This window comes from Scyliorhinus canicula, chromosome 18, assembly GCF_902713615.1.
Source record: "Scyliorhinus canicula chromosome 18, sScyCan1.1, whole genome shotgun sequence".
Lineage (NCBI taxonomy): Eukaryota > Metazoa > Chordata > Chondrichthyes > Carcharhiniformes > Scyliorhinidae > Scyliorhinus > Scyliorhinus canicula.
Window position 1 is genome coordinate 6,327,621 of NC_052163.1, and position 27,679 is coordinate 6,355,299.

At 48.9% G+C, this 27,679-nt stretch overlaps 1 protein-coding gene across 6 annotated transcripts in view; it reads left to right on the forward strand.

Annotated features, from left to right (window-relative positions):
• The window catches only part of LOC119953471 (sodium-coupled monocarboxylate transporter 1-like), a 243,059-nt gene that overhangs the window by 164,122 nt on the left and 51,258 nt on the right, over positions 1-27,679 (forward strand). For 3 of the 6 annotated variants that reach the window (XM_038777786.1, XM_038777785.1, XM_038777787.1), the window contains exons 15-17: positions 99-202; positions 23,929-24,012; positions 25,597-25,697. In XM_038777786.1, the coding sequence (XP_038633714.1) occupies positions 99-202; positions 23,929-24,012; positions 25,597-25,697 (289 nt within the window). The remainder of the gene's footprint in view (positions 1-98; positions 203-23,928; positions 24,013-25,596; positions 25,698-27,679) is intronic. The other 3 variants (XR_005458029.1, XM_038777789.1, XM_038777788.1) reach the window with 2 other exon arrangements.

Below are 27,679 nucleotides of genomic sequence, written 5' to 3' on the forward strand. Positions count from 1 at the left end.
ATCCATTTGTTTAATTAAAATATTGAAATAATTTAAAGCAATTCTGCATGTGATGCTATTTCCTCATTCAGATTAATTTTTTTCCCCACATCTTTCAGGCCCAGCATTGCAGAAAATTTCTACTCTTTATCATATCTCTATTACAGCCCAGTTGCTTGTCTGAGCACAGTTTTAGTTGGATTAATAGTTAGTACGTTCACTGGTAAGTAAAATTAAAATGTAAATTGTGACAAGTCAGGACACAAGTCTGGCCAAATGGTATCAACATAAAAACACATTTTATACAAAACATTGGTTAGATTAATTACAAAAATGTTTTTATTTTGGGAAATGTTATTACAGATGTTGTGTTAAAGCCTTTGAACACCTTTGGAAACCCAGGGCACCAACAAAGAGAGGAAACCTATTTCATAGCTTGTCCCCTTTTCTCTGCTTTGCTTTTGGCAGCTCAGTGTATATTCTATAAATCTGCCTTTGTATTCATGTTTATGGTTGTAACCATTCTGCAAACTGCAATAAAGGTGGTGCCTATCATATTCAAAATGGAAGTGGCTTCTAAAGGTAATACATCTACAGGTGGTACCAGATGCATTACATATAATGACGCTACACCTGTGCACCTACACCACCTGGACTGCAGGGGCTCATCACCAAGGGTAATTAGGGATGGACAATAAATGATAGTCTAGATCAGGGGTGGGCAAACTACGGCCCGCGGGCCGCATGCGGCCCGCCAAAGGTCTTTATGCGGCCCACCAAGATCAAGTCATTAAAAAAAAATTTATAATTTAAAAAAATATATTTGTTTTAATTTTAAGGTTAATGGGGGGGGGGGGGGCTGTTGGGTTACTAGTATAGGGTGGATACATTGACTTGAGTAGGGTGATCATTGCTCGGCACAACACGTGTTTCATGTGAAGTTTCTACTTTAAAATATTAATTAATAAAAAGTAATTGCTTTTTTTTCTTTAAACTGAGTTACTTTGTTTTTCAAATAAATGTGTTTCATGTAAAGTTTCTACTTTAAAATATTAATTAATAATTAATTGCTTTTTTTTCTTTAAAAACCTTTTATTTTGGCTATTTTAAATATTAATTATTTTACTTAATATACTATGCGGCCCTTTAAAATTGTGAATTTCTGAATGTGGCCCTTGCACGGAAAAGTTTGCCCACCCCTGGTCTAGATAATAAATGCCCACATTTCGGGAAAGAATTTTACACAGTTACATGATCGTGAATGAATATTGAGTTTTTTTTTCAATTGAGGGGCAATTTAGCGTGGCCAATCCACCTACCCTGCACATCTTTGAGTTGTGGGGGTGAGACCCACGCAGACATGGGAAGAATGTGCAAACTCCACATGGACAGTGACCTGGGGCCGGGATCGAACCTGGGTCCTCGGTGCTGTAAGGCAGAAGTGCTAACCACTGCACCACCGTGCCGCCCTTAGTATTGAGCTTTATATCCGAATTCTCTATGTTGTACTATTCATTCACCACAAGATGGCAAAGCTGTACTGTATTTACTGAAGCACAGCAGATATCTTTGTAAAGAACACGGGCTGGATTTATTGGAGCCAACTGGAGCAGGCATAATGGCGTCTGGGGAGCAGGAGAATCGGGTGGGCATACTCGCTTTGGATTCCCTACAGCAGGAAAACTGTCCTTAAATAAGTTGGGGGTCGGAAGGACCCAATGTGGGATTCCTGTCTGCTGGCCACAGGATGGAGTTCATGAATGAATCACTAGAATTTAGCAGTAGCTCAGGGATTCATTTGAAATTGTATGGCAGTTCCATGCCTCCTGGAGACCACACGACAAATCCTGTTGGATTTGCATGCGGGCTCATGGGTGAAGAGGGGCTGTTTGATAATGTGCATTGTGCCAGTGAGATATTGATGAGTCGTCGCCTCCACGCGCATTTTGAGTCTCGTCCTTCCGGATATTGGCGGAAAGGTCCATTGCACTCAGGACCAAACTGAGGCAGACACAGTTCGCCGCAGACCACTGCAAGGGTCCGTACCGGGAGACACTGTACATGTCCGGCCTTTCATCGGAGGGGCCACTTGGATCCCGGGTATTGTGTTGGCAAAAACGAGTCCGGTTTCTCACCAAATACGGGCAAAGGGCCGCGAGTCGCCAAGCGGACCATCTCCAAAGCTGTGTGCCAAATACTCCCACCATACTGGCCATTGATTCAGACGTCTCATCTTCACCGCTGCCTGGCCACCCCTGTTGCATTGGTTGCCGAGGATTCAGTGGTAATTTTTGAGGATGCCCGAGATGCCAGACAAACAACCGCCTAGCTCCGACTCAGAAACTGAGCTGGATATTCTACCACCGCTGGAGCTCCTCTTACCAACACTCGTGGACACGGTGGCATTGCCACTGCCGCTCAAACGCTCATCACGTAAATACCACTCCTTGGTCCAATGTACGTCTCCTGATGCTGCGAGGTTGGCGCCTGCACGCATCCACAAGCGAAACTGTCGAAAGGCCCGGCGCACAGGTATCTTTTACCCTGAAAGTGGGATTTTAATTTGCCTTTCCTAATACAATTAAGTTTTCAATTCTCTCTAAAAGTCCCTTTAGTAAATTACTTAGATTCTCTAGCCCCTTTAATCATTTAATCTCCAGAAAGATCCCTTAACAAACCATACTCGTTTTCAGCCCTGATAAGTTTTTTAAAAAAAACAGTTTTGAAAGGCATTTCTGATTTTTAAAAAAAATAATTTTTATTGAAATTTTTTTACAAAATATATAACAACAAACAGTAACAAGCAACAATAAAACAACATAATAAGCATAACACCCCCAAGACCGTAGCAACGCTTATATCGAACCCCCCCCCCCCCCCCCCCCCCAAACCCAGTAAACAACAAGAGAAAATAAATTAAAATTAAATAAACATAGTCAACGCCACCCCCTTCCAGAACTCCTCCAGTGCCGGGCATGCCCAGAACATATGGGCATGGTTCGCTGGACTCCCCGAACACCTGACACACCTGCCTTCGCCCCCAAAGAACCTACTCATCCTAGTCCCGGACATATGGGCCCGGTGCAGCACCTTGAATTGGATTAGGCTAAACCGCGCACATGAGGAGGAAGAGTTAACCCTCTCCAGGGCATCCGCCCATGTCCTATCCTCGATCTGCTCCCCCAGTTCCCCCTCCCACTTAGCCTTTAGCTCCTCTACTGACGCCTCCTCCACCTCCTGCATTACCTTGTAGATATCAGATATCTTCCCATCCCCGACCCAGACCCCCGAAAGCACCCTGTCCCTCATCCCCCTCGCGGGAAGCAAAGGGAATCCCTCCACCTGCCGCCTAGCAAACGCATTTACCTGCAGGTACCTGAACATGTTCCCCGAGGGGAGATCAAATTTCTCCTCCAACTCTCCCAGGCTCGCAAACCTCCCATCAATGAACAGGTCCCTCAACTTTCTGATGCCCGCTCTGTGCCAACCCTGGAACCCCCCATCAATGTTCCCCGGGACAAACCGATGGTTCCCCCTTAGCGGGGCCTCCATCGAGCCCCCCACTTCCCCCTATGTCGCCTCCACTGCCCCCAGATCGTGAGGGTAGCCACCACCACCGGACTCGTGGTATACCTCGTAGGAGGGAGCGGCAACGGCGCCGTTACCAGGGCCCCCAGGCTTGTGCCTCCACAGGATGCCATCCCCAACCTTTTCCATGTTGCCCGCTGCCCCTCCATCACCCACTTGCGCACCATCGACACATTGGCCGCCCAATAATACCCCAAGAGATTGGGTAATGCCAGCCCCCCACCATCTCTGTTCCGCTCCAAGAAGACCCTCTTCACCCTCGGGGTCCCATGCGCCCAAACAAAGCTCATGATGCTGCTAGTCACCCTCCTAAAAAAGGCCCGAGGGATAAAGATGGGCAAACACTGAAAAAGGAACAAGAACCTCGGGAGCACCGTCATTTTGACGGACTGCACTCTACCCGCCAGCGATAGCGGCACCATGTCCCACCTTTTAAATTCCTCCTCCATCTGCTCCACAAGCCTGGTAAAATTAAGCTTGTGGAGAGTCCCCCAACTCCTGGCCACCTGCATCCCCAGGTACCTAAAACTCTTCACTGCCTTCTTAAACGGGAGCCTCCCAATTCCCTCCTCCTGATCACCCGGGTGCACTACAAATACCTCGCTCTTGCCCAGATTCAGCTTATAGCCCGAGAAGCCTCCAAACTCAGCCAACAGCTCCATCACCCCCGGCATTCTTCCCACTGGGTCCGCCACATACAGCAGCAGGTCGTCCGCATACAGCGATACCCGATGTTCCTCCCCACTCCGCACCAGACCCCTCCACCTCCCCGACTCCCTCAACGCCATAGCCAGAGGTTCAATTGCCAGTGCAAAAAGCAAGGGGGACAGGGGGCACCCCTGCCTGGTCTCACGGTAGAGCCTGAAGTACTCTGACCTCCTTCCATTAGTAACTACACTCGCCATCGGGGCCTCATAAAGCAACCTCACCCATTTGATGAACCCCTCCCCAAATCCAAACCTCTCCAGCACCTCCCACATGTACCCCCACTCAACTCTATCAAAGGCCTTCTCTGCATCTAGCGCCACCACTATCTCCGCCTCCCCCTCAACCACCGGCATCATAATAACATTTAACAACCTCCGCACATTCGTGTTAAGCTGTCTTCCCTTGACAAATCCTGTCTGACCTTCGTGTATCACCCCTGGCACATAGTCCTCTATCCTGGTGGCCAGGATCTTCGCCAGCAACTTAGCATCCACATTGAGGAGCGAGATTGGCCTGTATGATCCACACTGCAGGGGGTCCTTATCCCGCTTCAGGATCAAAGAAATCAGTGCCCGTGACATTGTCGGGGGCAAAGCCCCCCCTCCCATGCCTCATTGAAGGCCCGCACCAACAGGGGGCCCACCAGGTCCGCATACTTTTTATAAAATTCCACCGGGAACCCAACCGACCCCGGCGCCTTCCCTGACTGCATTTGACCAATCCCCCTGACTAGCTCCTCCAACTCAATCGGCGCCCCCAGCCCCTCCACCAGCTCCTCCTGCATCTTTGGGAAACGTAGCCTGTTCATAAAGCTTTCCATCCCCCCCACCCCACCGGTGGCTCCGACCGGTACAGTTCCTTGTAAAAGTCCCTAAAGACCCCTTTCACCTCTGCCCCCTTCCGCACCACATTCCCACCCTTATCCACCACTCCACCAATTTCCCAAGCTGCATCCCGCCTACGGAGCTGATGCGCCAGCATTCTGCTCGCCTTCTCCCCATACTCATAAACCGCACCTTGCGCCTTCCTCCACTGTGTCTCCGCCTTTCTGGTGGTCAGCAAGTCGAACTTGACCTGCAAGCTACGCTGTTCCCCCAACAATCCCTCCTCCGGGGCTTCCGCGTACCTCCTATCCACATCTAGGACCTCCCCCACCAGTCTCTCCCTCTCCCTCCTCTCCCTCTGGGCCCGGATGGAAATCAGCTCCCCCCGGATCACTGCCTTCAGAGCCTCCCAAACCATCCCCACCCGGACCTCCCCCGTATCGTTGGCATCAAGGTAACCCTCAATACTTCCCCGGACCCTCCTACACACCTCCTCATCAGCCAGCAACCCCACGTCCAGACGCCACAGCGGGCGCTGGTCCCACACCTCCCCCATCTCCAGATCGACCCAGTGCGGAGCATGGTCTGAAATTGCTATGGCCGAATACTCGGCATCCTCCACCCTCGGGATCAATCCCCTGCTCAGGACGAAAAAAATCTATTCGGGAGTAAACCCTATGCACATGGGAGAAAAAGGAATACTCCCGCGCCCTCGGCCTCCCAAACCTCCAGGGATCCACCCCTCCCATCTGGTCCATAAACCCCCTCAGCACCTTGGCCACCACCGGCCTCCTACCTGTCCTTGAACTGGACCGGTCTAGTGGGGGATCCAGCACCATATTAAAGTCTCCCCCCATGATCAGGCCTCCTGCCTCCAGGTCCGGAATGCGGCCCAACATACGCCTCATAAAGCCAGCGTCAACCCAATTCGGGGCATACACGTTTACCAGCACCACCTTCTCTCCCTGCAGCCTACCCTTCACCATAACAAACCTGCCCTCCTTGTCCGCCACCACCTCAGACGCCTCGAACGCCACCCTCTTCCCCACCAGAATCGCCACCCCCCGGTTCTTCGCATCTAATCCTGAGTGGAAAACCTGCCCCACCCGCCCCTTCCTCAGACGAACCTGGTCCGCCACCTTCAAGTGGGTCTCCTGGAGCATAGCCACATCCGCTTTCAGCCCCTTCAAATGAGAAAATACCCTAGCCATTCAGCCCCCTCCAGGTGATCAGCCGGATCAGAGGGCACCCCGCCTCCCTCCCCCGCCGACTAGCCATAGCTCATCGACTGCTCGCCCCAGGCCAGCACACCCACCCGACCCGTTCCCCATGAACCTTCCTGGCCAGTCCAGCAGCAACCCGGTATCCCCCCCCCCCCCCCCAGGCTAGGACCCCTCCTAGCCGCGACGCACCCTCCATGGTACTTCCGTGTGTCAGCTGACTTCTGCTGACCCCGGCAACTCCCGCCAAAACCCGGCCCCTCCCGACATGGGGTCATCCCCCCTCCTGCCACTCCTCCTTGGCACCGCTTCAGCGCGGGAAAAAAACAGTAGAGGCCACGCCCCCACTGCCAGCTCCACCCCTCCTGCCCCGCAGCACGGGAAACCAGAGGAAAGCCCGCGCTTTCACACTGCCCCACCCCACCTTTTTGACGCAGCTCCCAAATTCCAGCTCCACCCCATCCCCCAGCCCCATACAGAAAAAAAAACAAACCCCCAACATTCCCCACATAACACAAAACCATACCCAACAGTACCACCCGGAAACAGAGCAAGAACCAGCATAAAAAACACATGTCAAAATTACAAAAACAGCAACAGCAAAAACAGCAACAACCGTAGTACACAAGACCCCGCAGCCCCCAAACCCTAGTTCGAGTCCAGCTTCTCCGCCTGCACAAAGGCCCACGCCTCCTCCGGGGACTCGAAGTAGTAATGCCAGTCCTTATATGTTACCCACAGACGCGCAGGCTGCAGCATTCCAAATTTAACCTGCTTGTTATGCAGCACCGCCTTCGTCCGGTTAAACCCGGCCCGCCGCTTAGCCACCTCCGCACTCCAGTCCTGGTAGATTCGCACTACCGAGTTCTCCCACTTGCTGCTCCTCTCCTTCTTGGCCCAGCGCAGCACACACTCCCGGTCACTGAACCGATGGAACCGCACCGGCACCGCCCGCGGGGGTTCATTCGCCTTGGGCCTCCTGGCCAGCAGTTTGTGGGCTCCCTCAAGCTCCAGGGGTAGATGGAAGGACCCCGCACCCATCAACGAATTCAGCATCGTGGCCACATAGGACGGAAGATCCGACCCCTCCGCCAGGCCCAGGATCCTCAAATTCTTCCGCCTTGTGCGAAAGTCCAGCTCCTCCAAGCGGTCTTGCCATTTTTTGTGAAGTGCCTTGTGCATCTCCACCTTCCCCACGAGGACCACGGCCTCCTCCTCCCGATCAGCGGCCTGCTGCTGCAACTCCTGAATGGCCGCCCCCTGGGCTGCCTGGGTCTCAAGCAGCTTGCTGGTAGTCGCATTCAGGGAGTCTAGCAACTCAGCCTTCAGCTCCGCAAAACAGCGCAGAAGAGCAACTTGCTGCTCCTGCGCCCGCTGCCACCAATTCTCGGGTGCTCCGCCGGCCGCCATTTTGTCCTCCTTCCCCGCTTTTTCTGGGGGGCTGCTGTAGCGTTTTTCTTTGCCCCACTCCGGGTGCGCACCATAAATTTTGGGGAATGTTCCTCCAAACACCTTCCTCCACCGGGAATCGTCGAAACAGTGCCGTTTGGGCCCTAAAACAGGCCCGAAAGTCCTTTGATAGCGGGAACTGCCGAACGTGCGGCTTAGCTCCGCATCACTGCAACCGGAAGTCGGCATTTATGATTCTATAACAACAATTACAAATGTAAACATAACTCAGTAAATAACACACCCCCAACCAACAACCATACCCAGCCAACGTGGCTTACACACACAGTTCCCTAGCCCCTCCTCCTCCACTCGCTGATCTCCCTCATTCCCTAACCCCTCTGTGGCGCTAACAATTACAGTCAAAGGCGAGAGACAAGTTCAATCGAGGCTTTATTGCTGTGTGATGCTATTCCTCTGGCTGCAACTGAAGACTAGAGTCTGAGTGACTCACACGCATATTTATACACAAGCTCCCTGTGGGCGGGGCTAGCCGGCACGGGCTTACCGAAAGAACCTGTATTACAGGTACAGCCATACATCTCCCTACTGCAAGTATGCATATCTGCAGTGGTTATCACCACATTCACCCCCTGTAAAAAAATGAGTCCGGCGGGGGTGACGTATAACTATGATACAAAGGATGAAATATTTACAAAAGGGTCCAAACAAAGAAAACCAAGAGTCCATCCGGTCAGCAGATTACAGGTTGAGCCGAACCGGCTGTCGAATGTTCCACTGTGATCGGCGTAGCTGTGGTGGCGACGTCGGTGCAGGTGCTGGCGGTGTTGGTGCTGGCTGCTGGCGGGATGACTCCGAGAGTGAGCCGAAATCTTCCGTGTCCTCCAGTGTGGGCAGGGGGACGAGGGATGGACCTGGTGGGGACGAATAGGGGGGTGCTGGGGAAAAGGAGGGTGGCACGGGGGGGAAAAGGGACGTGGGCATGGGATCGGCACCTGAGGGAGCCAGGTCCCGGAGCGAGACTGTGTCGTGGCGGCCGTCGGGGAATTCCACGTAGGCATACTGAGGGTTGGCGTGGAGAAGGCGTAATTTGTCCACCAGGGGTTCTGCCTTGTGGTGCCGGACATGCCTACGGAGAAGGACTGGGCCCGGAGTCGTGAGCCACATCAGGAGCGACACCCCGGATGTAGACTTCCTAGGGAAGGCAAAAACACGTTCATGGGGTGTACTGTTAGTTGCGGTGCACAGTAGTGACCGAATGGAATGGAGCGCGTCAGGGAGGACCTGCTGCCAGCGAGCGGCTGGGAGGTTCCTGGACCGTAGGGCCAGCTGGATGGCCCTCCATAGTGTCCCGTTCTCCCTTTCTACCTGCCCGTTTCCCCGGGGGTTGTAGCTGGTCGTCCTGCTGGAGGCGATATCCCTGCTGAGCAGGAAATGACGCAGCTCATCACTCATGAACGAGGATCCCCTGTCACTGTGGATGTAGTCGGGGAAACCGAACAGGGCAAAAATGAAATCCAGGGTCTTGATGACGGTGGCAGACGTCATATCCCGGCATGGGATGGCGATTTCCAGTGCAATCTCCAGAGACTCACCCTCAAATTCGGCGGACCCCTACCTCCCCTCACCGTTTGCGGCCTCACGACCCTCAAGGTCGAGCCTCCCTCACTCTTTGCCAATCTGACCGCAGATTGCAAGCCTGTCGCCACCAGGAGCAGACGGTACAGCACCCAGGACAAGGCCTTCATCAGGTCCGAAGTCCAGCGGCTGCTTCGGGAGGGTATCATCGAGGCCAGCAACAGCCCTTGGAGAGCCCAGGTGGTAGTGGTTAAGACCGGGGAGAATCACAGGATGGTCATGAACTACAGCCAGACCATCAACCGGTACACGCAGCTCGATGCGTACCCCCTCCCCCGCATTTCTGATATGGTCAATCAGATTGCACAGTACCGGGTCTTCTCTACTATTGACCTGAAATCCGCCTACCACCAGCTCCCCATCCGTAAATCGGAGGAACCTGTATTACAGGTGCAGCCATACATCCCCCTACTGCAAGTATGCATATCTACAGTGGTTATCACCACAGCCTCCACCCTTTATTGTATCTGCTAACAGTTTAATTTTACCCGAAGAAGTCGATAAACGGCTGCCACCTCCGGACGAACTCTAACGTTGATCCTCTTAAGGCGAAATTGATTTTCTCAAGCCTGAGAAATCCTGCCATGTAGCTAACCGAACCCCTTGATTTCGGGGGCTCCGAGTCCCTCCACGCTAATCAGATCCGTCTCTGGGCTACCAAGGAGGCAAAGGCCAAAACGCCAACCTCTCTCGCCTCCAAGGCATCCCGGGTCTTTCGACACTCCAAAAATTGCCACCTCTGGACTCGGTGCCACCCTTGTCTTTAATACTGTGGACATGACATCGGCAAATCCCTGCAAAAATCCCCCAAGCTTCAGACATTCCCAAAACATATGGACATGATTTGCGGTCCCTCCCGCACACCACCCACACCTGTCCTCCATCCCTTTAAAAATCCTGCTAATCCGGGCCACCGTCATGTGTGCCTGGTGAACCACCTTGAATTGTTATCAGGCTGAGCCTGGCACATGATGAGGATGCGTTGACTCTGCTCAGAGCATCCTCCCACAGACCCACCTCTAGCTCCTTACCCAGCTCATCCTCCCACTTATGCTTAATCTCCCCTCTCTGGGTTCCCTCCCACTCAATGAGCTCTTTATAAATTTCCGAGACCTTCCCTCCCCATCTCCCGTTTTTGAAACCACCTTGTCCTGTATCCCCTGGGTAGTAGAAGCGGAAAGGTTGAAACCTGCCTTCGTACAAAGTCCCTCATCAACAGGACCCTTGACTTTCTGACCAACAGACCACAATCAGTAAGAATGAACACCAACACCTCCTCCACAATAGTCCTCAATAACGGTGCCCCGCAAGGCTGCGTACTTAGCCCCCTACTCTACTCCCTGTGCACACACGACCGCGTGGCAAAACTGGGTTCCAACTTCATCTACAAGTTTGCTGACGATACGACCATAGTGGGCCGGATCTCGAATAACGATGAGTCCGAATACAGGAGGGAGATAGAGAACCTAGTGGAGTGGTGTAACTACAACAATCTCTCCCTCAATGCCAGCAAAACTAAAGAGCTGGTCATCAACTTCAGGAAGCAAAGTACTGTACACACCCCTGTCAGCATCAACGGGGCCGAGGTGGAGATGGTTAGCAGTTTCAAATTCCGAGGGGTGCACATCACCAAAAATCTGTCCTGGTCCACTCACGTCGACGCTATCACCAAGAAAGCACAACAGCGCCTATACTTCCTCAGGAAACTAAGGAAATTCGGCATGTCCACATTAACCCGTACCAACTTTTACAGATGCACTATAGAGAGCATCCTATCTGGCTGCATCACAGCGTGATATGGCAACTGCTCGGCCCAGGACCGCAAGGAACTTCAGAGAGTCGTGAATACCGCCCAGTCAATCACGTAAACCTGCCTCCCATCCATGGACTCCATCTACACCTCCCGCTGCCGGGGGAAAGGGAGCATGTCCCACATCCGAAAGTCCTCCTTCATTTGCTCAACCAACCGGGCCTGATTTAATTTATGTAACTGCTCCCATCCTCGTGCCACCTGAATTCCCAAGTATCGAAAACTCCCTCCAACTACTTTAAACGGCATCTTCCCCACCTCCTCTCCTACCCCCTCACCTGGATCACAAAGACTTCACTCTTACCCATATTCAATTTATACCCTGAGAAACGGCCAAATTCCCCTAGGATCCACATAATCTCTTCCATCCCCCCGAACAGGTCAGAAATATACAGGAGTAGGTTGTCTGCATATACCAAGACCACGTGTTCCCCACCCCCGGACTAATCCCTTCCAGTCCTTTGACACTCTCAGCGCTATTGCCAATGGCTTTATAGCCAAGGTAAACAGCAATGGAGAGAGTCGACATCTGTGTCTTGTCCCCTGGTACAGTCTAAAATACTCGGAGCTCACTTGGTTCGTCCGCACACTCGCCACCGGTGCCTGGTACAACAACCAGACCCAGTCTACAAAACCCTGCCCAAACCCAAACCGCCCCAAGCACCTCCCACAAATAATTCCACTCCACCTGGTCGAAGGCCTTTTCCGTGTCCATAGGGCAGCACGGTAGCATTGTGGAAAGCACAATGGCTTCACAGCTCCAGGGTCCCAGGTTCAATTCCGGCTTGGGTCACTGTCTGTGCGGAGTCTGCACACATCCTCCCCGTGTGTGCGTGGGTTTCCTCCGGGTGCTCCGGTTTCCTCCCACAGTCCAAAGATGTGCAGGTTAGGTGGATTGGCCATGCTAAATTGCCCTTAGTGTCCAAAATTGCCCTTAGTGTTGGGTGGGGTTACTGGGTTATTGGGATAGGGGGAGGTGTTGACCTTGGGTAGGGTGCTCTTTCCAAGAGCTGGTGCAGACTTGATGGGCCAAATGGCGTCCTTCTGCACTGTAAATTTTATGATATACCTCCACCTCCCTACCCTCAGAGGGCATCATGATAACATTCAAGAGCCTTCTAACGTTAGCCGTTAACTGCCTTCCTTTGACAAATCCTGTCTGGTCCTCCCCTATCACACTGGGACACAGTCTTCTATTCTCGAGGCCAAGATCTTGGCCAGCAATTTGGCGTCTACATTCAAAAGGGAGATTGGCCTCTATGACCCACATTGTTCCGGGTCCTTCTTTTTTTTTTACATAGATTTTACAGTGCAGAAGGAGGCCATTCGGCCCATTGAGTCTGCACCGGCTCTTGGAAAGAGCACCCTACCTAAGGTCAACTCCTCCACCCTATCCCCATAACTCAGTAACTCCACCCAACACGAAGGGCAATTTTGGACACTAAGGGCAATTTATCATGGCCAATCCACCTAACCTGCACATCTTTGGACTGTGGGAGGAAATCGGAGCACCCGGAGGAAACACACGCACACACGGGGAGGATGTGCAGACTCCGCACAGACAGTGACCCAAGCCGGAATTGAACCTGGGATTCTGGAGCTGTGAAGCGATTGTGCTATCCACAATACCCTTAGCTTCAGAATCAAAGAGATCGAAGCTTGTGACATTGTAGGGGGAAGGACCCCTAACCAGCAAGGGCCCCAGCACCCCAGTAAACCTCTTGTAGAATTCCACTGGACATCCGTTCGGCCCCGGGGCCTTGCCAGACTGCATAGCCTCCAATCTCTCCACTACTTCAAAGAGCCCGATCGGGGCTCTCAGATCCTCCACCCTCGTAAACCCCAGCCATTCCAAAAACCACCTCATTCCCTCCACCCCAGCTGGGGGTTCCGACTCATACAGCCTACTATAAAATTCCTTGAACACCCCATTCACCCCCGCTGGGTCCAAGATCGTGTTCCCCCCTCTATCCTTCACTCTTCCTATCTCCTAGCTGTCTCCCGTTTCATGAGCTGGTGTGCTAACATCCTGCTAGTCTTCTCCCCATACTCATACACCGCCCCTCTCGCCTTCCTCACTGCCCCACTGCCTTCCCTGTAGATAACAAACCAAACTCAATCTGTAGCTTTTGCCGTTCCTTCAACAGCCCTGCCTCTGGGGCCTCCGATGACTCCTGTACGCCTGGAGAATCTCCCTAACCAGCCTGTCCATTTCCGCCCGCTCCGCATTCTCTCTATGCACCGATTATCACTACTGCCTTCAATGCCTCCCATACGATTGCTGCCGAAACCTCCCCGGTGTCATTTATCTCCACATAATTCTGCATGGCCTCCCTCACCCGCCCACACACCTCCTCATCTGCTAATAGTCCTACATCTAATCTCCAGTATTGGCACTGGCCTCCCTCTTGCACACACATAAATCCACCCATTGTGGGGCATGGTCCGACACTACAATCACCGAGTACTAGGTGTCTACCACCCCCGCCAGGAAACCCCTATCCAAAACGAAAAAAATCGATCCGGGAGTACACTTTGTGTACATGGGAGAAAAAAGAAAATTTCTTTGATCTCGGCCATCCAAACCTCCACGAAATTACCCCTCCCATCTGTTCCATAAACCCCTTTAGTTACTTCGCAGCCACTGGCACCCTCCCCGTCCTTGAACTCGACCGATCCAGCCTCGGATCTATAACCGTATTAAAGTCGTCCCCCCCCCCCCCCCCCCCCATGATCAGCTGATGAGAGTCCAGATCCGGAATCTTCCCCAACACCCGCCTCATAAACTCCGCGACGTCACAGTTTGGTGCATAAATGTTCATCAGCACACCAGCATCCCCTCCAACTTCCCACTCACCATAATGTATCTGCCCCCCCGAGTCCTCCACTATACTTCCCACGTCAAATGACACCCGCTCATTAATTGAAATCGCTACCCCCCTAGTTTTAGAGTCTCGCCCCAAATGAAGTACTTGCCCCACCCATCTCTTCCTCAGCCTAGTCTGATCCGCCACCCTCAGGTGTGTCTCTTGTAACATTGCAACATCCGCCTTTAAACTCTTCACATGCACGAACACGTAAGCTCTCTTGACCGCCCCATTCAGCCCTCTCACACACCATGTGATCAGCCTGGTCAGGGGGAACACCCCCCCCCCCCCCCCCCCCCCTCCCCGGGCCAATCAACCACATCCCTTCTTAGGCCAGCCTCCAGCCCGTGTCCCACGCCTCTTCAGGCCCGCCTTCAGGCGCCCACCGTCACCGACCCCTGCCCTATCGCCATTCGTCAATCCTTCCCCTGTCAGCAGATCTCCCCCCACCCTCTCCCTCCCCCCACCCCATAACAAAATAACAATCCCAACCCCCAACAACAAACTTATCGCCTGTGTTGATTCCTGGTTAATTTGCTGTCAGTCTAGATTCAATAAAATCTGAGATGGATTTGCAGGTATCATATCATTTAATAATAACTAACTTGCAAGGCTGCATCAATCCATAGAGCTACAGGACACACACACTGCCTTCTGTAGCAGCCAGGAGTAAAGAGAGAGTATACAAAGAAACTTCTGCTGATATATTCAAAATCACAGTAAGATTTACATATAAGCTTCCCATTGGTCATTCTATACACCCCCTGACCTGGCCCTATATCCTAATTGGTCACTTTGCATTGTAACCCCAGCATCCTTTTCACCATGCTCACCACGAGGCAAAGCTCCCCTCCATCCCTTTGTTCTCTGTCTGTGAACACAGTACCCTCAGGGTCCTGCGGTCCACCCCCTGCGTTTGTTCACTTCCTCATTCCCTCCTTTTATCATTTCATGATAACCCATCATTCCTACCTGTAGTTATGGCCCCTCAACTAAGAAAACTTGTTGCTGCACTTCTAAATCCTACTGCAGCACCTCATCGGCCGCTGCATGCTCGTAGATCCTAACAGTCAAGACTCTAGGGGCGGCTATCTGTTCCACGGCACCCTGCATTTTACCCATCACGCATTTAAGGATGATCGTGCCCACAAAGATGCAGGCGAGATAGTCAAGAGCATAACGGTTCTGCATGACAAACAACCTGAGTTGAGATAATTCCCTGGTTATTGCCCCGAGGGCCCCTAAGGTCTCGTTTCCCAGGATGGTAAGGCCGCAAATAAAATACTTCCTCTCGTTGACCGCCAAGGAACCCCCCCATACCCCCCAGTGTCTAGGCGCTCAGAATTCCCCATCCGGCTGAGTGGCCCCGGTTGGGTGCTGGAACCTGAGGTTTCTTCCAACCTTCGCAGAATTCGGCTGAGACTGACCGACGCGCCAATTTATGGTGCAGTATCCACTCAGTGGGGCAGGGGACTGTGGTGGGGACGAGAGTCCCGATAGCAATTTGGCGGGGAAATGGGGGTGACAAAACATTGGTCGCTGTACCATTAAAGAAAAAGTAGTATCCCTGCTCCGTGTACAGGCTAGCATCACAATCAGTATATAGATTGAGCAGGGAACCCCCAGTAGCCCATTTCATCCAGCTTCGGAACGCCCATTCGGGCCTCATAGCAATGCGGAACGCCCTAGACCCAACAGTGATATGAGAGACATTCGCCCAGCTACAAAGGAGCTGGATGCCTAGCGTCAACGGGACACAAGTGGCATTGTAACAGGCACATTGACCTGATGTCAGGGTTATGCAATTATGCAACACTTTGGATCAGTTCATCTCTACCAGCAACAGCCGTACCTCTCACTGCTGAAACAATTCTCGTATGACCGGGAGTCTCTATTGGGAGTGAAGGGGCTAGGTATATATGCTCTCCACCGTTGAAGCTTATCCTAGTGAGAGTGGGAATTATCCCGAGGAAGGGGAAGGCAAATAGCCGGTGGGGCCGAACCTGGATCGTAAGGAAGAGTAACTTGCGCGGGCGGTGGCTCGGAACTCTGACAATGAACCACAGTTTGGGGAGTGCCCCAAAGCGGTGAAACAGAAAATAACCTAGACACAGATGTGGGGTTTGGGTAGCAGACAACCCTCCCCTGGCCATACATGCGGTGGTAAATCTAGAAGAGATTCATACCGTCCAGGTTTCCCTCATTCTGGGTCCTAAATAAATTAAGTACATCTCCTGATAACCTACGTCTGGTTGTACCTCCCCTCTTACACAGCCCTTCCTCTGTCTAGTCCCTCTTTCTCTCTCACAACCTCTCCCTACCCCCTCCTCACAGTCTGATTTTACCTGTAAGGCATCAAGGTTAACACATCCAAAATCAAATTTACATATGCTCCAAAAACAAGGCAATGTCCATGCAGTCTTCCCTTCCAATCGTTGGGACCGGTGCCATTGCGTCATAAGTCCTGCATGGTCCGTTAACCGGATGACCTTCCATGAGTCGATACCACGTCCTCGTATATGGGGGCAGCGAAGAACGTCATCTTTGCAGAGGTGGAATGTCCGGGTACTTCGGTTGGGGTTACAGATGTAGATGATATTCCCCTGTTCCATTTCCGCCGCCGATGTCACTCCAAGCGAGGCGATGCCGAAGATCACACAGGTGGTGTGTAGCCACCCCATCATGCTTCACACCTGTAAAATAGCGCTGGGGAAGGGAGGCAGGTTAGTGACCGACCTTTTACAGTGGTGGAGGTGGACCCAAACACTCCACCCCTCCACTTTAACTGCAGTGGGGGTGGTAAGGAGAACTTGGAAAGGCCCCTCCCATCATGGCTCTGACCCTTTCCGAGTCCAATTTTTGACCATGACATAACGACCAGGCTGCACTGAGAGCGAGCTATGTGATAGGGACGGTGACGAGTGAGCTGCGCGGACCTGGCCATGGAGCTCCTCGAGGGCGTTAGTGAGGGCTAGAACATAGTTAGTCCTTTCTTTAGTCAGATGGTGAACCTGGACCAATCTGGGAACAGGCAGGTTCCAGGGTGTTCTAATGGGCCTGCCGGAAAAGACTCGGCAGGAGAGAGCCAGGCCGATCCTGCAGGTGTGACCTACAGCTGAATGAGGACACCGGAGAGCAACTTAAGCCATGTCGGCCCCGTGTCCGCTCTTAATTTAGCCAATTTAGTTTTGAGGGTCTGATTATGTCTCTCAACCAACCCGGCTGACTGCGGTCTGTCCGCACAGTCTAACTGCTGGCGTATGCCCAACTGGGAGCAGAACTCCTTGTTAATCTATCCAATAAAATGAGGCCCGTTATCAGAACTTAACTGAGCCGTTATTCCGTACATAAACACCTCATCACATTTTTACAGCCTTTGGCTCTCCGTCCTCTTCCGTCTGGTGTGATGGTCACCAGTAACGAGATGTCCTCTTTGGTGAATAATGATGGGCCAAGCCTATCGGCAGCATCCGAGCCCTAGCCAGCGTACAACACATATTAAAGCATCCAATGATTATGCAGTATACAATTATAATAACAAGTATTAGCAATCCATGCATCAGGTAAAACCCCATGACCAAGCTATGAGAGATAACCCCGAGCTGAATCCGACTAGATAGATAGCCATCCTCAATGCTACTGTGTTGCCCTTAGGATTTATATCCTTCTTATAGTTATACTGACTAGCAACTATCCCTCAGCCTTGTCATTCGTATTTACATGTCATGATTTGTAAACTGTGCAGGAGAATCAATGGTAAATGCATCCATCTCGCAGACCAGTGTCGATAGACCCTTTGTGATGTGCTTTCCTCAAGTCCAATCACCGTGAACCATAGCTGGCGCCGCTCAGGAAGGTAACACAATAGCCATTCCGGTTGTTCCACTACCTCCAAGGCATCTGACTACCTCGGGGTAGTAGCACCATAAAAGCATCCTCATGTCCCTTAGAAGCAGCCCACAACTCAGTCCATCAGCGACCAAAAGGTCCTTATCCCTCACTGGGATTTTTTTTTGTAGGAAGTGCTTTCCGTTTCCCATAGGAATGGTAATTGATATTTTGTATCATGCACTGATTATCTTGCTTTATTAATTGCAGGAGCGTCAACCAATCCTGTTTCTATTTCTGACTTCCTGACTCTGACGTCGAACATTGTACTGAATCATGTAGCCCACCAGCCCTGGCTTACTTGAGACAATAGCTCCGTTTTCTTCAACCCCCTGTTGTCTGTTATCATTTTCCTTACCGCATGGAGTGTATACTTGCCATTATTTGGTTTTTCTTAAACACCACGCACGCACTTAGTACAGTTAACTTCTTGTGGTTACAACCCAATTGAATTTATACATAACATTCCCAAACAACTTACAGGACATTTAGTCTGTAATAACTGTTATACTCTCCAATGCTATATTGGTTACAAATTTCCCCTCGCGGCCGCAAGCTGCCAATATTCTAGACCAGTGCCTCTCAAAGTGTGGTACGCGTACGTACTGGTACTTGGAGTGTTTCCAGAAAAGAAAGAGACAGTAATCTTGGATTGGCTTGTTTCGCTCACCGATCCCTGGCACATTGGAAAAAAACTGCCGGTACGCCACATCAGATAGTTTGAGATGCACTGTTCCAGACTACTGTCATTTAAAATACGGGGGTTCCTCGTCAGTCACTGCTGTCTGCCGAGACCCTTAATAACTCCTCCGCGTAATACGTCCCTCCTGGAGACCACAGATCACCCATCAGCTAACGTCCCGTTAGAGATGTCTGACTGGAGGTTTCAGTATTCAGTAATAATTTGATATTTTGATTTGTTGCTAACCCGTAAGGTTTTTCTTCCGGGCTCTATCATTCAATTCCCTCAAACATGTCGCCAATTGTATCATTAGTTTTTTCCCATACTGTCTGAAACATTCTTCTGTAGAGTGTTGTTCAGGTTCTTCATCTGTATGATCGTTGCTTCATCTGAAACTAAAACGAACAGGTCAAAGGCGGAGAGGGCCCTATTTCTTAATTTGTATCTTCCTATCCGTGCTTGGATATTCCAGAAATACCATCTAGCATAGCCCACGTACTGCCTCACAAATCGATACCATAAGTCTGTCACTTGTCTACAAGATTGCACAGCCTTTTAGAGTCACATTGTTGTCGGCCAAATTATCCTTTCAGTAATTGCACGTTGTCATTAATCTATCCCACTTACACTGACACTTGTGTAGCATGGTGGTTAACATAAATGCTTCACAGCTCCAGGATCCCAGGCTCGACTCCCGGCTGGGTCACTGTCTGTGCGGAGTCTGCACGTCCTCCCCGTGTGTGCGTGGGTTTCCTCCTACAGTCCAAAGATGTACGGGGTTAGGTGGATTGGCCATGCCAAACTGCCCGTAGTGCCCCAATAGCAAGGCTAAGGGGGGGGGGGGAAGTTGTTGGGTTACGGGTATAGGGTGGATACGTGGGTCTGAGTGGGGCGATCATTGCTCGGCACAACATCGAGGGCCGAAGGGCCTGCCCTGTGCTGCACTGCTCCATGCTCTTGGATTCAAAATCCCCCCTGTGGTCACAAACCTCAATCATTAAAGTTGCCTGATATTCCACAAAACAATCAGGACAAACCTGAATGCCCCAAATCTCCCTGGGGGCTGCAGCATCCCATCGCTGTCTTTGCAAATGCATTATCCATTCTCCTGAATACTCAGTATCTGACCGTCTCCTGGGTTTCATATGACTACTACCAGTCCAAACAATCGGCTACAGAATGCCCCACAATCCTGACTTGTGGTTTCCCAATACTCACTGTGAACCATTTTAAACTGAGGGCCATTAAGCACCGTCCTTGTTTTATCATTCCATCTTTACTGATTACATTCCTACGCTCATTGCCCGTAGGTTGCCGATCGAGTGTCATAATTCCTCTGTATTTGATCAATGTGACCAGATTTCTAAATTCTGACATAACTTCTTTTTGAACCTTTTTATTTAAATTCTGACATAACGTCTTTTTGAACCTTTTTATTTTCCTTATCCTTGATGTACATCATACAATTAAGGCCTGTTAAGCCTCCTCCTTCTGTTATTGCACCCCTGAGTGAGATGCGAAGAATCTCAAACTCCTCCTCTTTTGCTCACCCAGTGATCCAATCTGGTCAAAACCTTCCCCTGATACATTCCTAATAGTGCTACTGCATTTACTTTAATTATGTTATTTTGATGACGACCGGATTTTTATGAAAGTAAGATCCAAATATGACATTTGAACTTCACCAGCTGTCCAATCAATTCTGCTAACAGGTTTTAATTCACTGTCTTCTCCCCCATTGGATCATGTGTTTTAATTGTGATACAATTTCATTTACTCCAGACACCATGCTGCTCTAATTCAACTGTATGTGTACTCAGAATCTGAACTAATCTTGTCTTCACATTTTACAGCTTCACGGATGATGGTCCCTGCAGTCTTAGTTGGTAGCTTCACCCAAACTTCCTCTAAATTAGCAATTGGTTTTAATATCTTAATTTTTCTGCATCAATTTTTTTATTAAATATTTCCCTGCAATCAGATTCTCATTTCCTGATACTGCAATTAATTCTCTTAATCTAACTTCTGGTCCAATATCTTTATTCTCCAAATCTCCTTCTTCAATGTCTATAACATGCTAAACATCATTATTTCTGCAAGTGACTTTTCGTGCTCATCGGGCACTAGGACCCTGCGGAGCCATGCAGTACAGCTTACACAAAGCTGTCTGCTTGGAAATCTCTTTGTGTCCATTTAGTGCTGAGCACATTGCCCACCGGCCATTTATAACTTCTAATTGATGTGAAACTATTTTATTTATTTATTTATTTTTTTTTATTTTTCAGCCAATTTATACAGTTTGATTTCACTTTTTGTTTTCTTCCTGAGAATTATGTTTAATTAACATCATTATTACTAAGGTTCTGAAGAACTTTCAAATACTTACTCCGTTTTAACTCTCACTTTAATACCTCCTAAAACACAACATTTCACAAAACTAGGAACAGAGGTTATCACATTCTTATCAAACAGACTCATTCATTCATTAGAGATCTCCATTCAGACAAAAGGAATTCACATCCTTATACGTTCATTCATCAACACACAAGTCATTTATAACCCAATTCTGTTTCATTCAAACAACCCATATCTTCGCGAAGCTATAGTTGAACGGAATTGAACTGTCCGCAAACATTCCATCAGCGGTCCTTCCTCACTGAACTGTTTCGCGACATCACATCAACCCGGTACGGACCTTAACCAATTTTTAATCAAATTAGAATTGAACGGAATTGAACTGCGCCCCAACATTCCATCAGCGGTCTCTTACTGAACTGTTGCGCGACGTCACATCAATCCGTTAAAGACCTTAACCGAATTAAAGTATAATTTAATAGAGCCAATTTTTAATTTGCTACTCACATGCAACTGAGTAACCAGGCAACATCCCATCAGACACCAACTGAACTGTTCGCCTCATGCAACTGAGTAACCAGGCAACATCCCATCAGACACCAACTGAACTGTTCGCCTCATTCCAAAACTTAACCATACCTGCAATGACTGAAATAAAATCTTTGAATCCATCAGACTGACCTTTGATTTCGTCAAGGCAATCGGACCTGATCAAATGCGAGTGATTAGACTGTTAGCAGAATACGAGACAGAGGAAAATCGATATAAAAATACCGTGGGCCCATTATCCTCTCTCGCCGTCTGCGGGCATTCCAATTCTGATTTCGCAGATGAAAGGCAAGATAGTCGAGAAATCCGGATTTCGGCACCAAATGTTGATTCCTGGTTAATTTGCTGTCAGTCTAGATTCAATAAAATCTGAGATGGATTTGCAGGTATCATGTCATTTAATAATAACTAACTTGCAAGGCTGCATCAATCCATAGAGCTACAGGACACACACACTGTCTTCTGTAGCAGCCAGGAGTAAAGAGAGAGTATACAAAGAAACTTCTGCTGATATATTCAAAATCACAGTAAGATTCACATATAAGCTTCCCATTGGTCATTCTATACACCTCCTGACCTGGCCCTATATCCTAATTGGTCACTTTGCATTGTAACCCCAGCATCCTTTTCACCATGCTCACCACGAGGCAAAGCTCCCCTCCATCCCTTTGTTCTCTGTCTGTGAACACAGTACCCTCAGGGTCCTGCGGTCCACCCCCTGCGTTTGTTCACTTCCTCACCTGCGTGCCCCCCACTGCACTTCTGTGAGCTAGCCCGGTAGGCCCCGCCCATGGCGCCAAGCATCCTACCCCCCACTGATTCGCCTCCCACCACTTGACCAACTTACATATGCAAATATTAAAATCCACAACAAACACAAAGAAGAAAATTCCACCCACCATTAAGAACAAAGTTGACCCGCAAACAAAACTGAGCAAAGGCCCCAAACTTAGTACAAAACAATACATACAAAACAATACATACAAGAAAAGACGTTTAACAGAAGTTCTAAAACACAACTACTCGTCCCCAAGTTCAATGCCCCAAGTTCTCCTGCTAGTCCCTTGTCCCTGATAAAGTTCTTGGCCTCTTAAGTTTCTCGCCCTTATACGTGACCCACAAACGCGCTGGGTACAGCATGCTGAACATCACGGCCTTCTTAAAAAGGGCCGATTTCGCTTTATTGAAACTCGCCCTTCTTTTGGCCAGTTCCTCACCCAGGTCCTGATAGACACGCAGCTCGCTGCCTTCCCATAAGCAGTGCCTCGTTTGCCTGGCCCACCTCAACATCTGTTCCTTGTCCAGGAACCGTTGCATTCGTACCGCCATCGCTCTCGGTGGTTTGTTCCTCTGTGGCTTCCTCATAAGTGCCCTGTGCGCCCTGTCCACCTCCAAAGGCCGAGCAAACGTCCCTTCAACGCCCCTTCTCCCAGCAACTTCTCAATCATACGCGCCACATATGCACCGGCGTCCGTTCCCTTGCTGCCCTCCGGCAGGCCGATAATCCTCAGAATCTGTCTGCATGATCTGTTCTCCAGATCCTCCACTTTGTCCTCCACTTTCTCCATCGCCATCGAGGCTAGCTGATTTTTGTGCTCAGCCACCGCCTCTTCCACCATCGGGATCGCCCATCTCTGGGTTTCTAATCTCTGCTCCATGCGATCAATCCCCGCCTTTATCGGATCCATCACCTTGGACAGATATTCCTTTCTCTGCTGTGCAGATTTCTAATGGAGAAAGGCCACAAGTTGCTCCGTCGACCAATAGGCAGGCAGTTTCGGTCCCTGACCTTCCGCCATATTTCCCTGTCGCAGGCTCCACTCCTCGACCATCGTTCTCTTCTTTTCAGACCACTTCTGGTCCACAAATCCATACACTGGTGGGGAATCCTCCTCGTCTACTTCACTGACACCTTGTTTTGTCGATCAGATCCACCGTAAATCGGGAAAATGATCCAAAACGTCCACCATGAGTGGGAGTCACCAAATGTGCGACCACTCGCAGCATGGTTGCCCCCGGAAGTCATCTGCCCTAATAAGTTATTATAATAAACCATATTCATCATTTCCCTGCTACAGACCCCCTTTTGGCCTTTGGCTGAGCCCAAGTTAGCCACCTCTCAGATGTCAAATGTTTCCTTTACTATCTGCCACATTGATATTGACTAGATATCCAGTTTAGGTCTGTAAAGGTATGTGGTAAGACAATCTGTATTATCCGACCCTTTATTGAAGCATATGATCCCTTAGCTTATTACCCCAATTGTTCAGTCTAATTCCCCATCGTCATTTCTTGTGTGTCTTTCTAGTACAGAAAATGGGGCAAGTCAGGTACAAAATCAGTATCGTTTGGATTAAGGCCAGGAACCTGGGAGATAATACGAATTAATGTGTGTATTTGTATCTTTCAGCCCCAATCCCACAAGTCTTCCCACCATGTGGAAGTGTCGATCTGATCAACTGTCCGCTAAGGCTCAGACTTGTTGAAGTGTGTTGTACGTTCCATACATTCTCTGAGCCTTTTTTCAAATCATTGTCAGACGTCCCAGCAGAAAGGAAATTGCATAGGAGTACTGATTACTGTGCCGGATTGTCCTTCACTCTTCCTCTGTTCCTCTCCTGTATATTCCCACTAGCTCCACTTTCCCTACCCTTGCAGGTACTTGTGGGTGAAACACACTATGATTAGTTGTGGGCTAATAAACCGATTGTTTCATATCAAAGGTGCTGCTTCCATGTGTAAGATAATATCTCCTTTTACCCAGGTATGCAATGTGGGTTGCTCTTTTGAAGCCCACCCACATAGCCTCCATTGTACAATTTACTGTAGCATTAAACCCACACCTTACCTCTTCAGTTTTGGATATCGGCTGTGCACACACTACTGAGATAGCTTCTACTCTACACCCATCTAAAGCTGTGCTGATAATATTTCCCTCTATTTCTACAGTATACAATGGAATGTTATCGTATTTAACATAATGACTTCCTCTAATTATCCCAACATTCTCTACTCTTTAGAAAACCCTGCCAGGTGTTCACTTGGGTACAATGGGTACTACTAATACAATATCGATTAACATCTTATGATTCATAATAAATTCAACTTTATTATTACCAATCAGGGGCTGGTTTAGCACAGCTGGCTTTGAAAGCAGACCAAAGCAGGCCAGCAGTACGGTTCAATTCCCGTACCAGCCTCCCCGAACAGGCGCCGGAATATGGCGACTAGGGGCTTTTTACAGTAACTTCATTTGAAGCTGACTTGTGACAATAAGCAATTTTCATTTCATTTTCATTTCATTTCTTAAAATAAATTTAGATTACCCAATTATTTTTTTTTCCAAATAAAGGAGCAATTTAGCGTGACCAATCCACCTAACCTACACATCTTTGGGTTGTGGGGGTGAAACTCACGCAGGCACAGGGAGAATGTGCAAACCCCACACGGACAGTGACCCAGGGCCGGGTTTTGAACCCGGGTCCTCAGCGCCGTAGGCTGCAGTGCTAACCACTGTGCCACGTGCCGCCCTAACTTAGTTCTGTTCTATGTACATGTGTTAGAATCCTGAGATGGCAACCAATTAGTCCATGGTCCTTGTATCGCAAAAGATAAATAGATGTGCATTTGTTACCCCTGAAAATTCCAGCTCTCCCCATATTTGTGATCTCTGACTCTCGCCCACACTGACAATCTCCACTAGCACCATTGTCCATGATCCCTGACAATCCTCCACAACCTTCAAATTCCTGTCACCCAGCCTCTCTCCATCCCCTGCTACTTAACTCTAGCTGGTTTTCCACCAAAGAAGATGATTGGTGCTTGACTTACATGGGAATCTTTGGGCATGCAGCTGCGAAATTAAAGGGAACATGTATCTCGTTTCCAGAAGAGTTTTTGACTTTTTGATAAACTCATACCAAAATTCCAGACACTCACTTGGGGCCAATATTTATTTTGTGTAGTTGGTAAAGATTAATCCTTGGTTCAAAGCTTAGATTTAAGTTTTAATTTTCACGGAATATTGGAATGAACCCTTTGTGGTATTGTCTTATTAACTCTGATGTCTTTGATACAGGTGGAACCAAAAATCTGGATCCTACCCTAATTGCTCCAATAGTACACACTATTCACAACTTCATGTTTAAGAATGAACAAGCCTGGCCAATACCAGAAACAGTAAGATAATTATATCTCACTCATAAATGTACTGAAAGTGATATTATCTCAGCTCATTTTATTGATTAGTTGACGTTAATGAGAAGCTGAGCATTCGGATCTTGCTGAGATTTAGCACAGATGTTCTCTATCTAATTGGTAAGAGATTTTCGATTCACATTTTTCATGCATGTACCTATTAGCAAGGTGGGGTTGCAGTGCAGCGAGTCATGTCTCTGGGCCAGAAGCTCCAGTTTGAGTCCCACCTCAAGACTTGATGGCCAAGGGAGGTGTGTTGAATTGGGCCTTAAATGGGGCAAAGGCGGGCTTCCCGTCTGAGGCCTTTACATGGCATAATTCCAGCATGGGCGGGAACCCGGAGGGAATCCTGTCCCTTCAATTTCACCCTCCCCCTCAAAAAACCTGTAGGTAGGGGATGTTAGCCTCTGGTTGCTGTAGAGTCAAGAGATCGGCTCCTTTTCCCAAACACCTTTATTTTTCCTTTAACACACACTGTACCAAAACCTTATCATCATATCACATGCTCCAAAGGCTACCTGTAGCCTCTTTACATATCAGTGCCAATTATTGGACTAATGAGACATCTAATTGGAATTTTTTTTAACCCATTCCTTAACAGTCTCCCCTTGGAGAAAAAAAATAATTTGGTGAAAACAAAATTTCAAGAAACTCAAAAACACATGCAATTCCCCCCTTCTTTTTTTTTGAAGGAGAAAAAAGTCACAGAAACAGGCGCCCTTCATTAACAATATCCAAAAGTTTCTGTGGTTTAGCTCACTGGGCTAAATCGCTGGCTTTTAAAGCAGACCAAACAGGCCAGCAGCACGGTTCGATTCCTGTACCAGCCTCCCCGGACAGGCGCCGGAATGTGGCGACTAGGGGCTTTTCACAGTAACTTAATTGAAGCCTACTCATGACAATAAGCGATTTTCATTTCATTTCATTTCTTTTCGATAAACAGCCAGACAATTGATAGCTACTGTCGACCCATTTAATTTTTACTATCTCCCCTCTGTCCAATATCTGCTTCAAACTTGTGATGTCTATCCTTAACGTTTTTTTATTGACACTTTTTGTAGAGTGCACATTTTCCCACAGGGATTTATTGTCAATGTGACACTCAATGGGTATGTTACCCAAATCCCCTAATCCCAAAATGCCTGTCAATATCTGAGATAAATAAAAGGCCATTCCACCGCCTCTACAAGGCTTGAGGTCTCAACAGCCAAAGTGCTTTTGACCACTCTCCTTATTTTCTTTGTTCCCCAAGAGGGCAACATTTACCATTGTTCCCCAAAAGGAAAATTATGAAACTTCCTGCGCTTGAAACCCCATCACATAAATTTGTATAGGACACATCATTATAAACAATGAGCTTCAAGTGCCTAAGATCACCTAAAACCGGGAACCTCAAAACACACTCCTGCATTTTTAGTTTGACCAATGCTTTATTTGCTCTCATTATGTCTTCCACTTTAGGAAGACATTTTTGTATTGAACTCTAAGACATCAAAACTAACATCCGGTCTAGTCTGCCTACCTAACCAATTCAATTGCCCAATTAAACTTCGCAGTTTCTCTTTTTCCATCTTTGAAACCATTGCGTCTTTTTGTGAAACCCGGCCACGGCTAATTGCTATTGGGCTGATGCTTTAGAAGATGGCCCCTAACGTAGTCTGTCCGATTTCCAGTCCAACATATTTAAATGCACATCACATCACATCACATGCTCCAAAGGCCATGTGTAGCCTCTTTACGTATCAGTGCCAATTATTGGATCAATGAGACATCTAATTGGAATGTTTCTTAACCCATTCCTTAACAGGTGTAGAATTATGGCCCACATGATGAACAGTGGAAGAGGACTGGATCAGTGTACCCTCTACTTTTTTTGTTGTGACTCGGTAATATTTTTCAACTTGTGGATTGTTGCTCTATTTTTTTATCTCGGTGAACCACAAGCCTTTCCCTTATAAGAACAT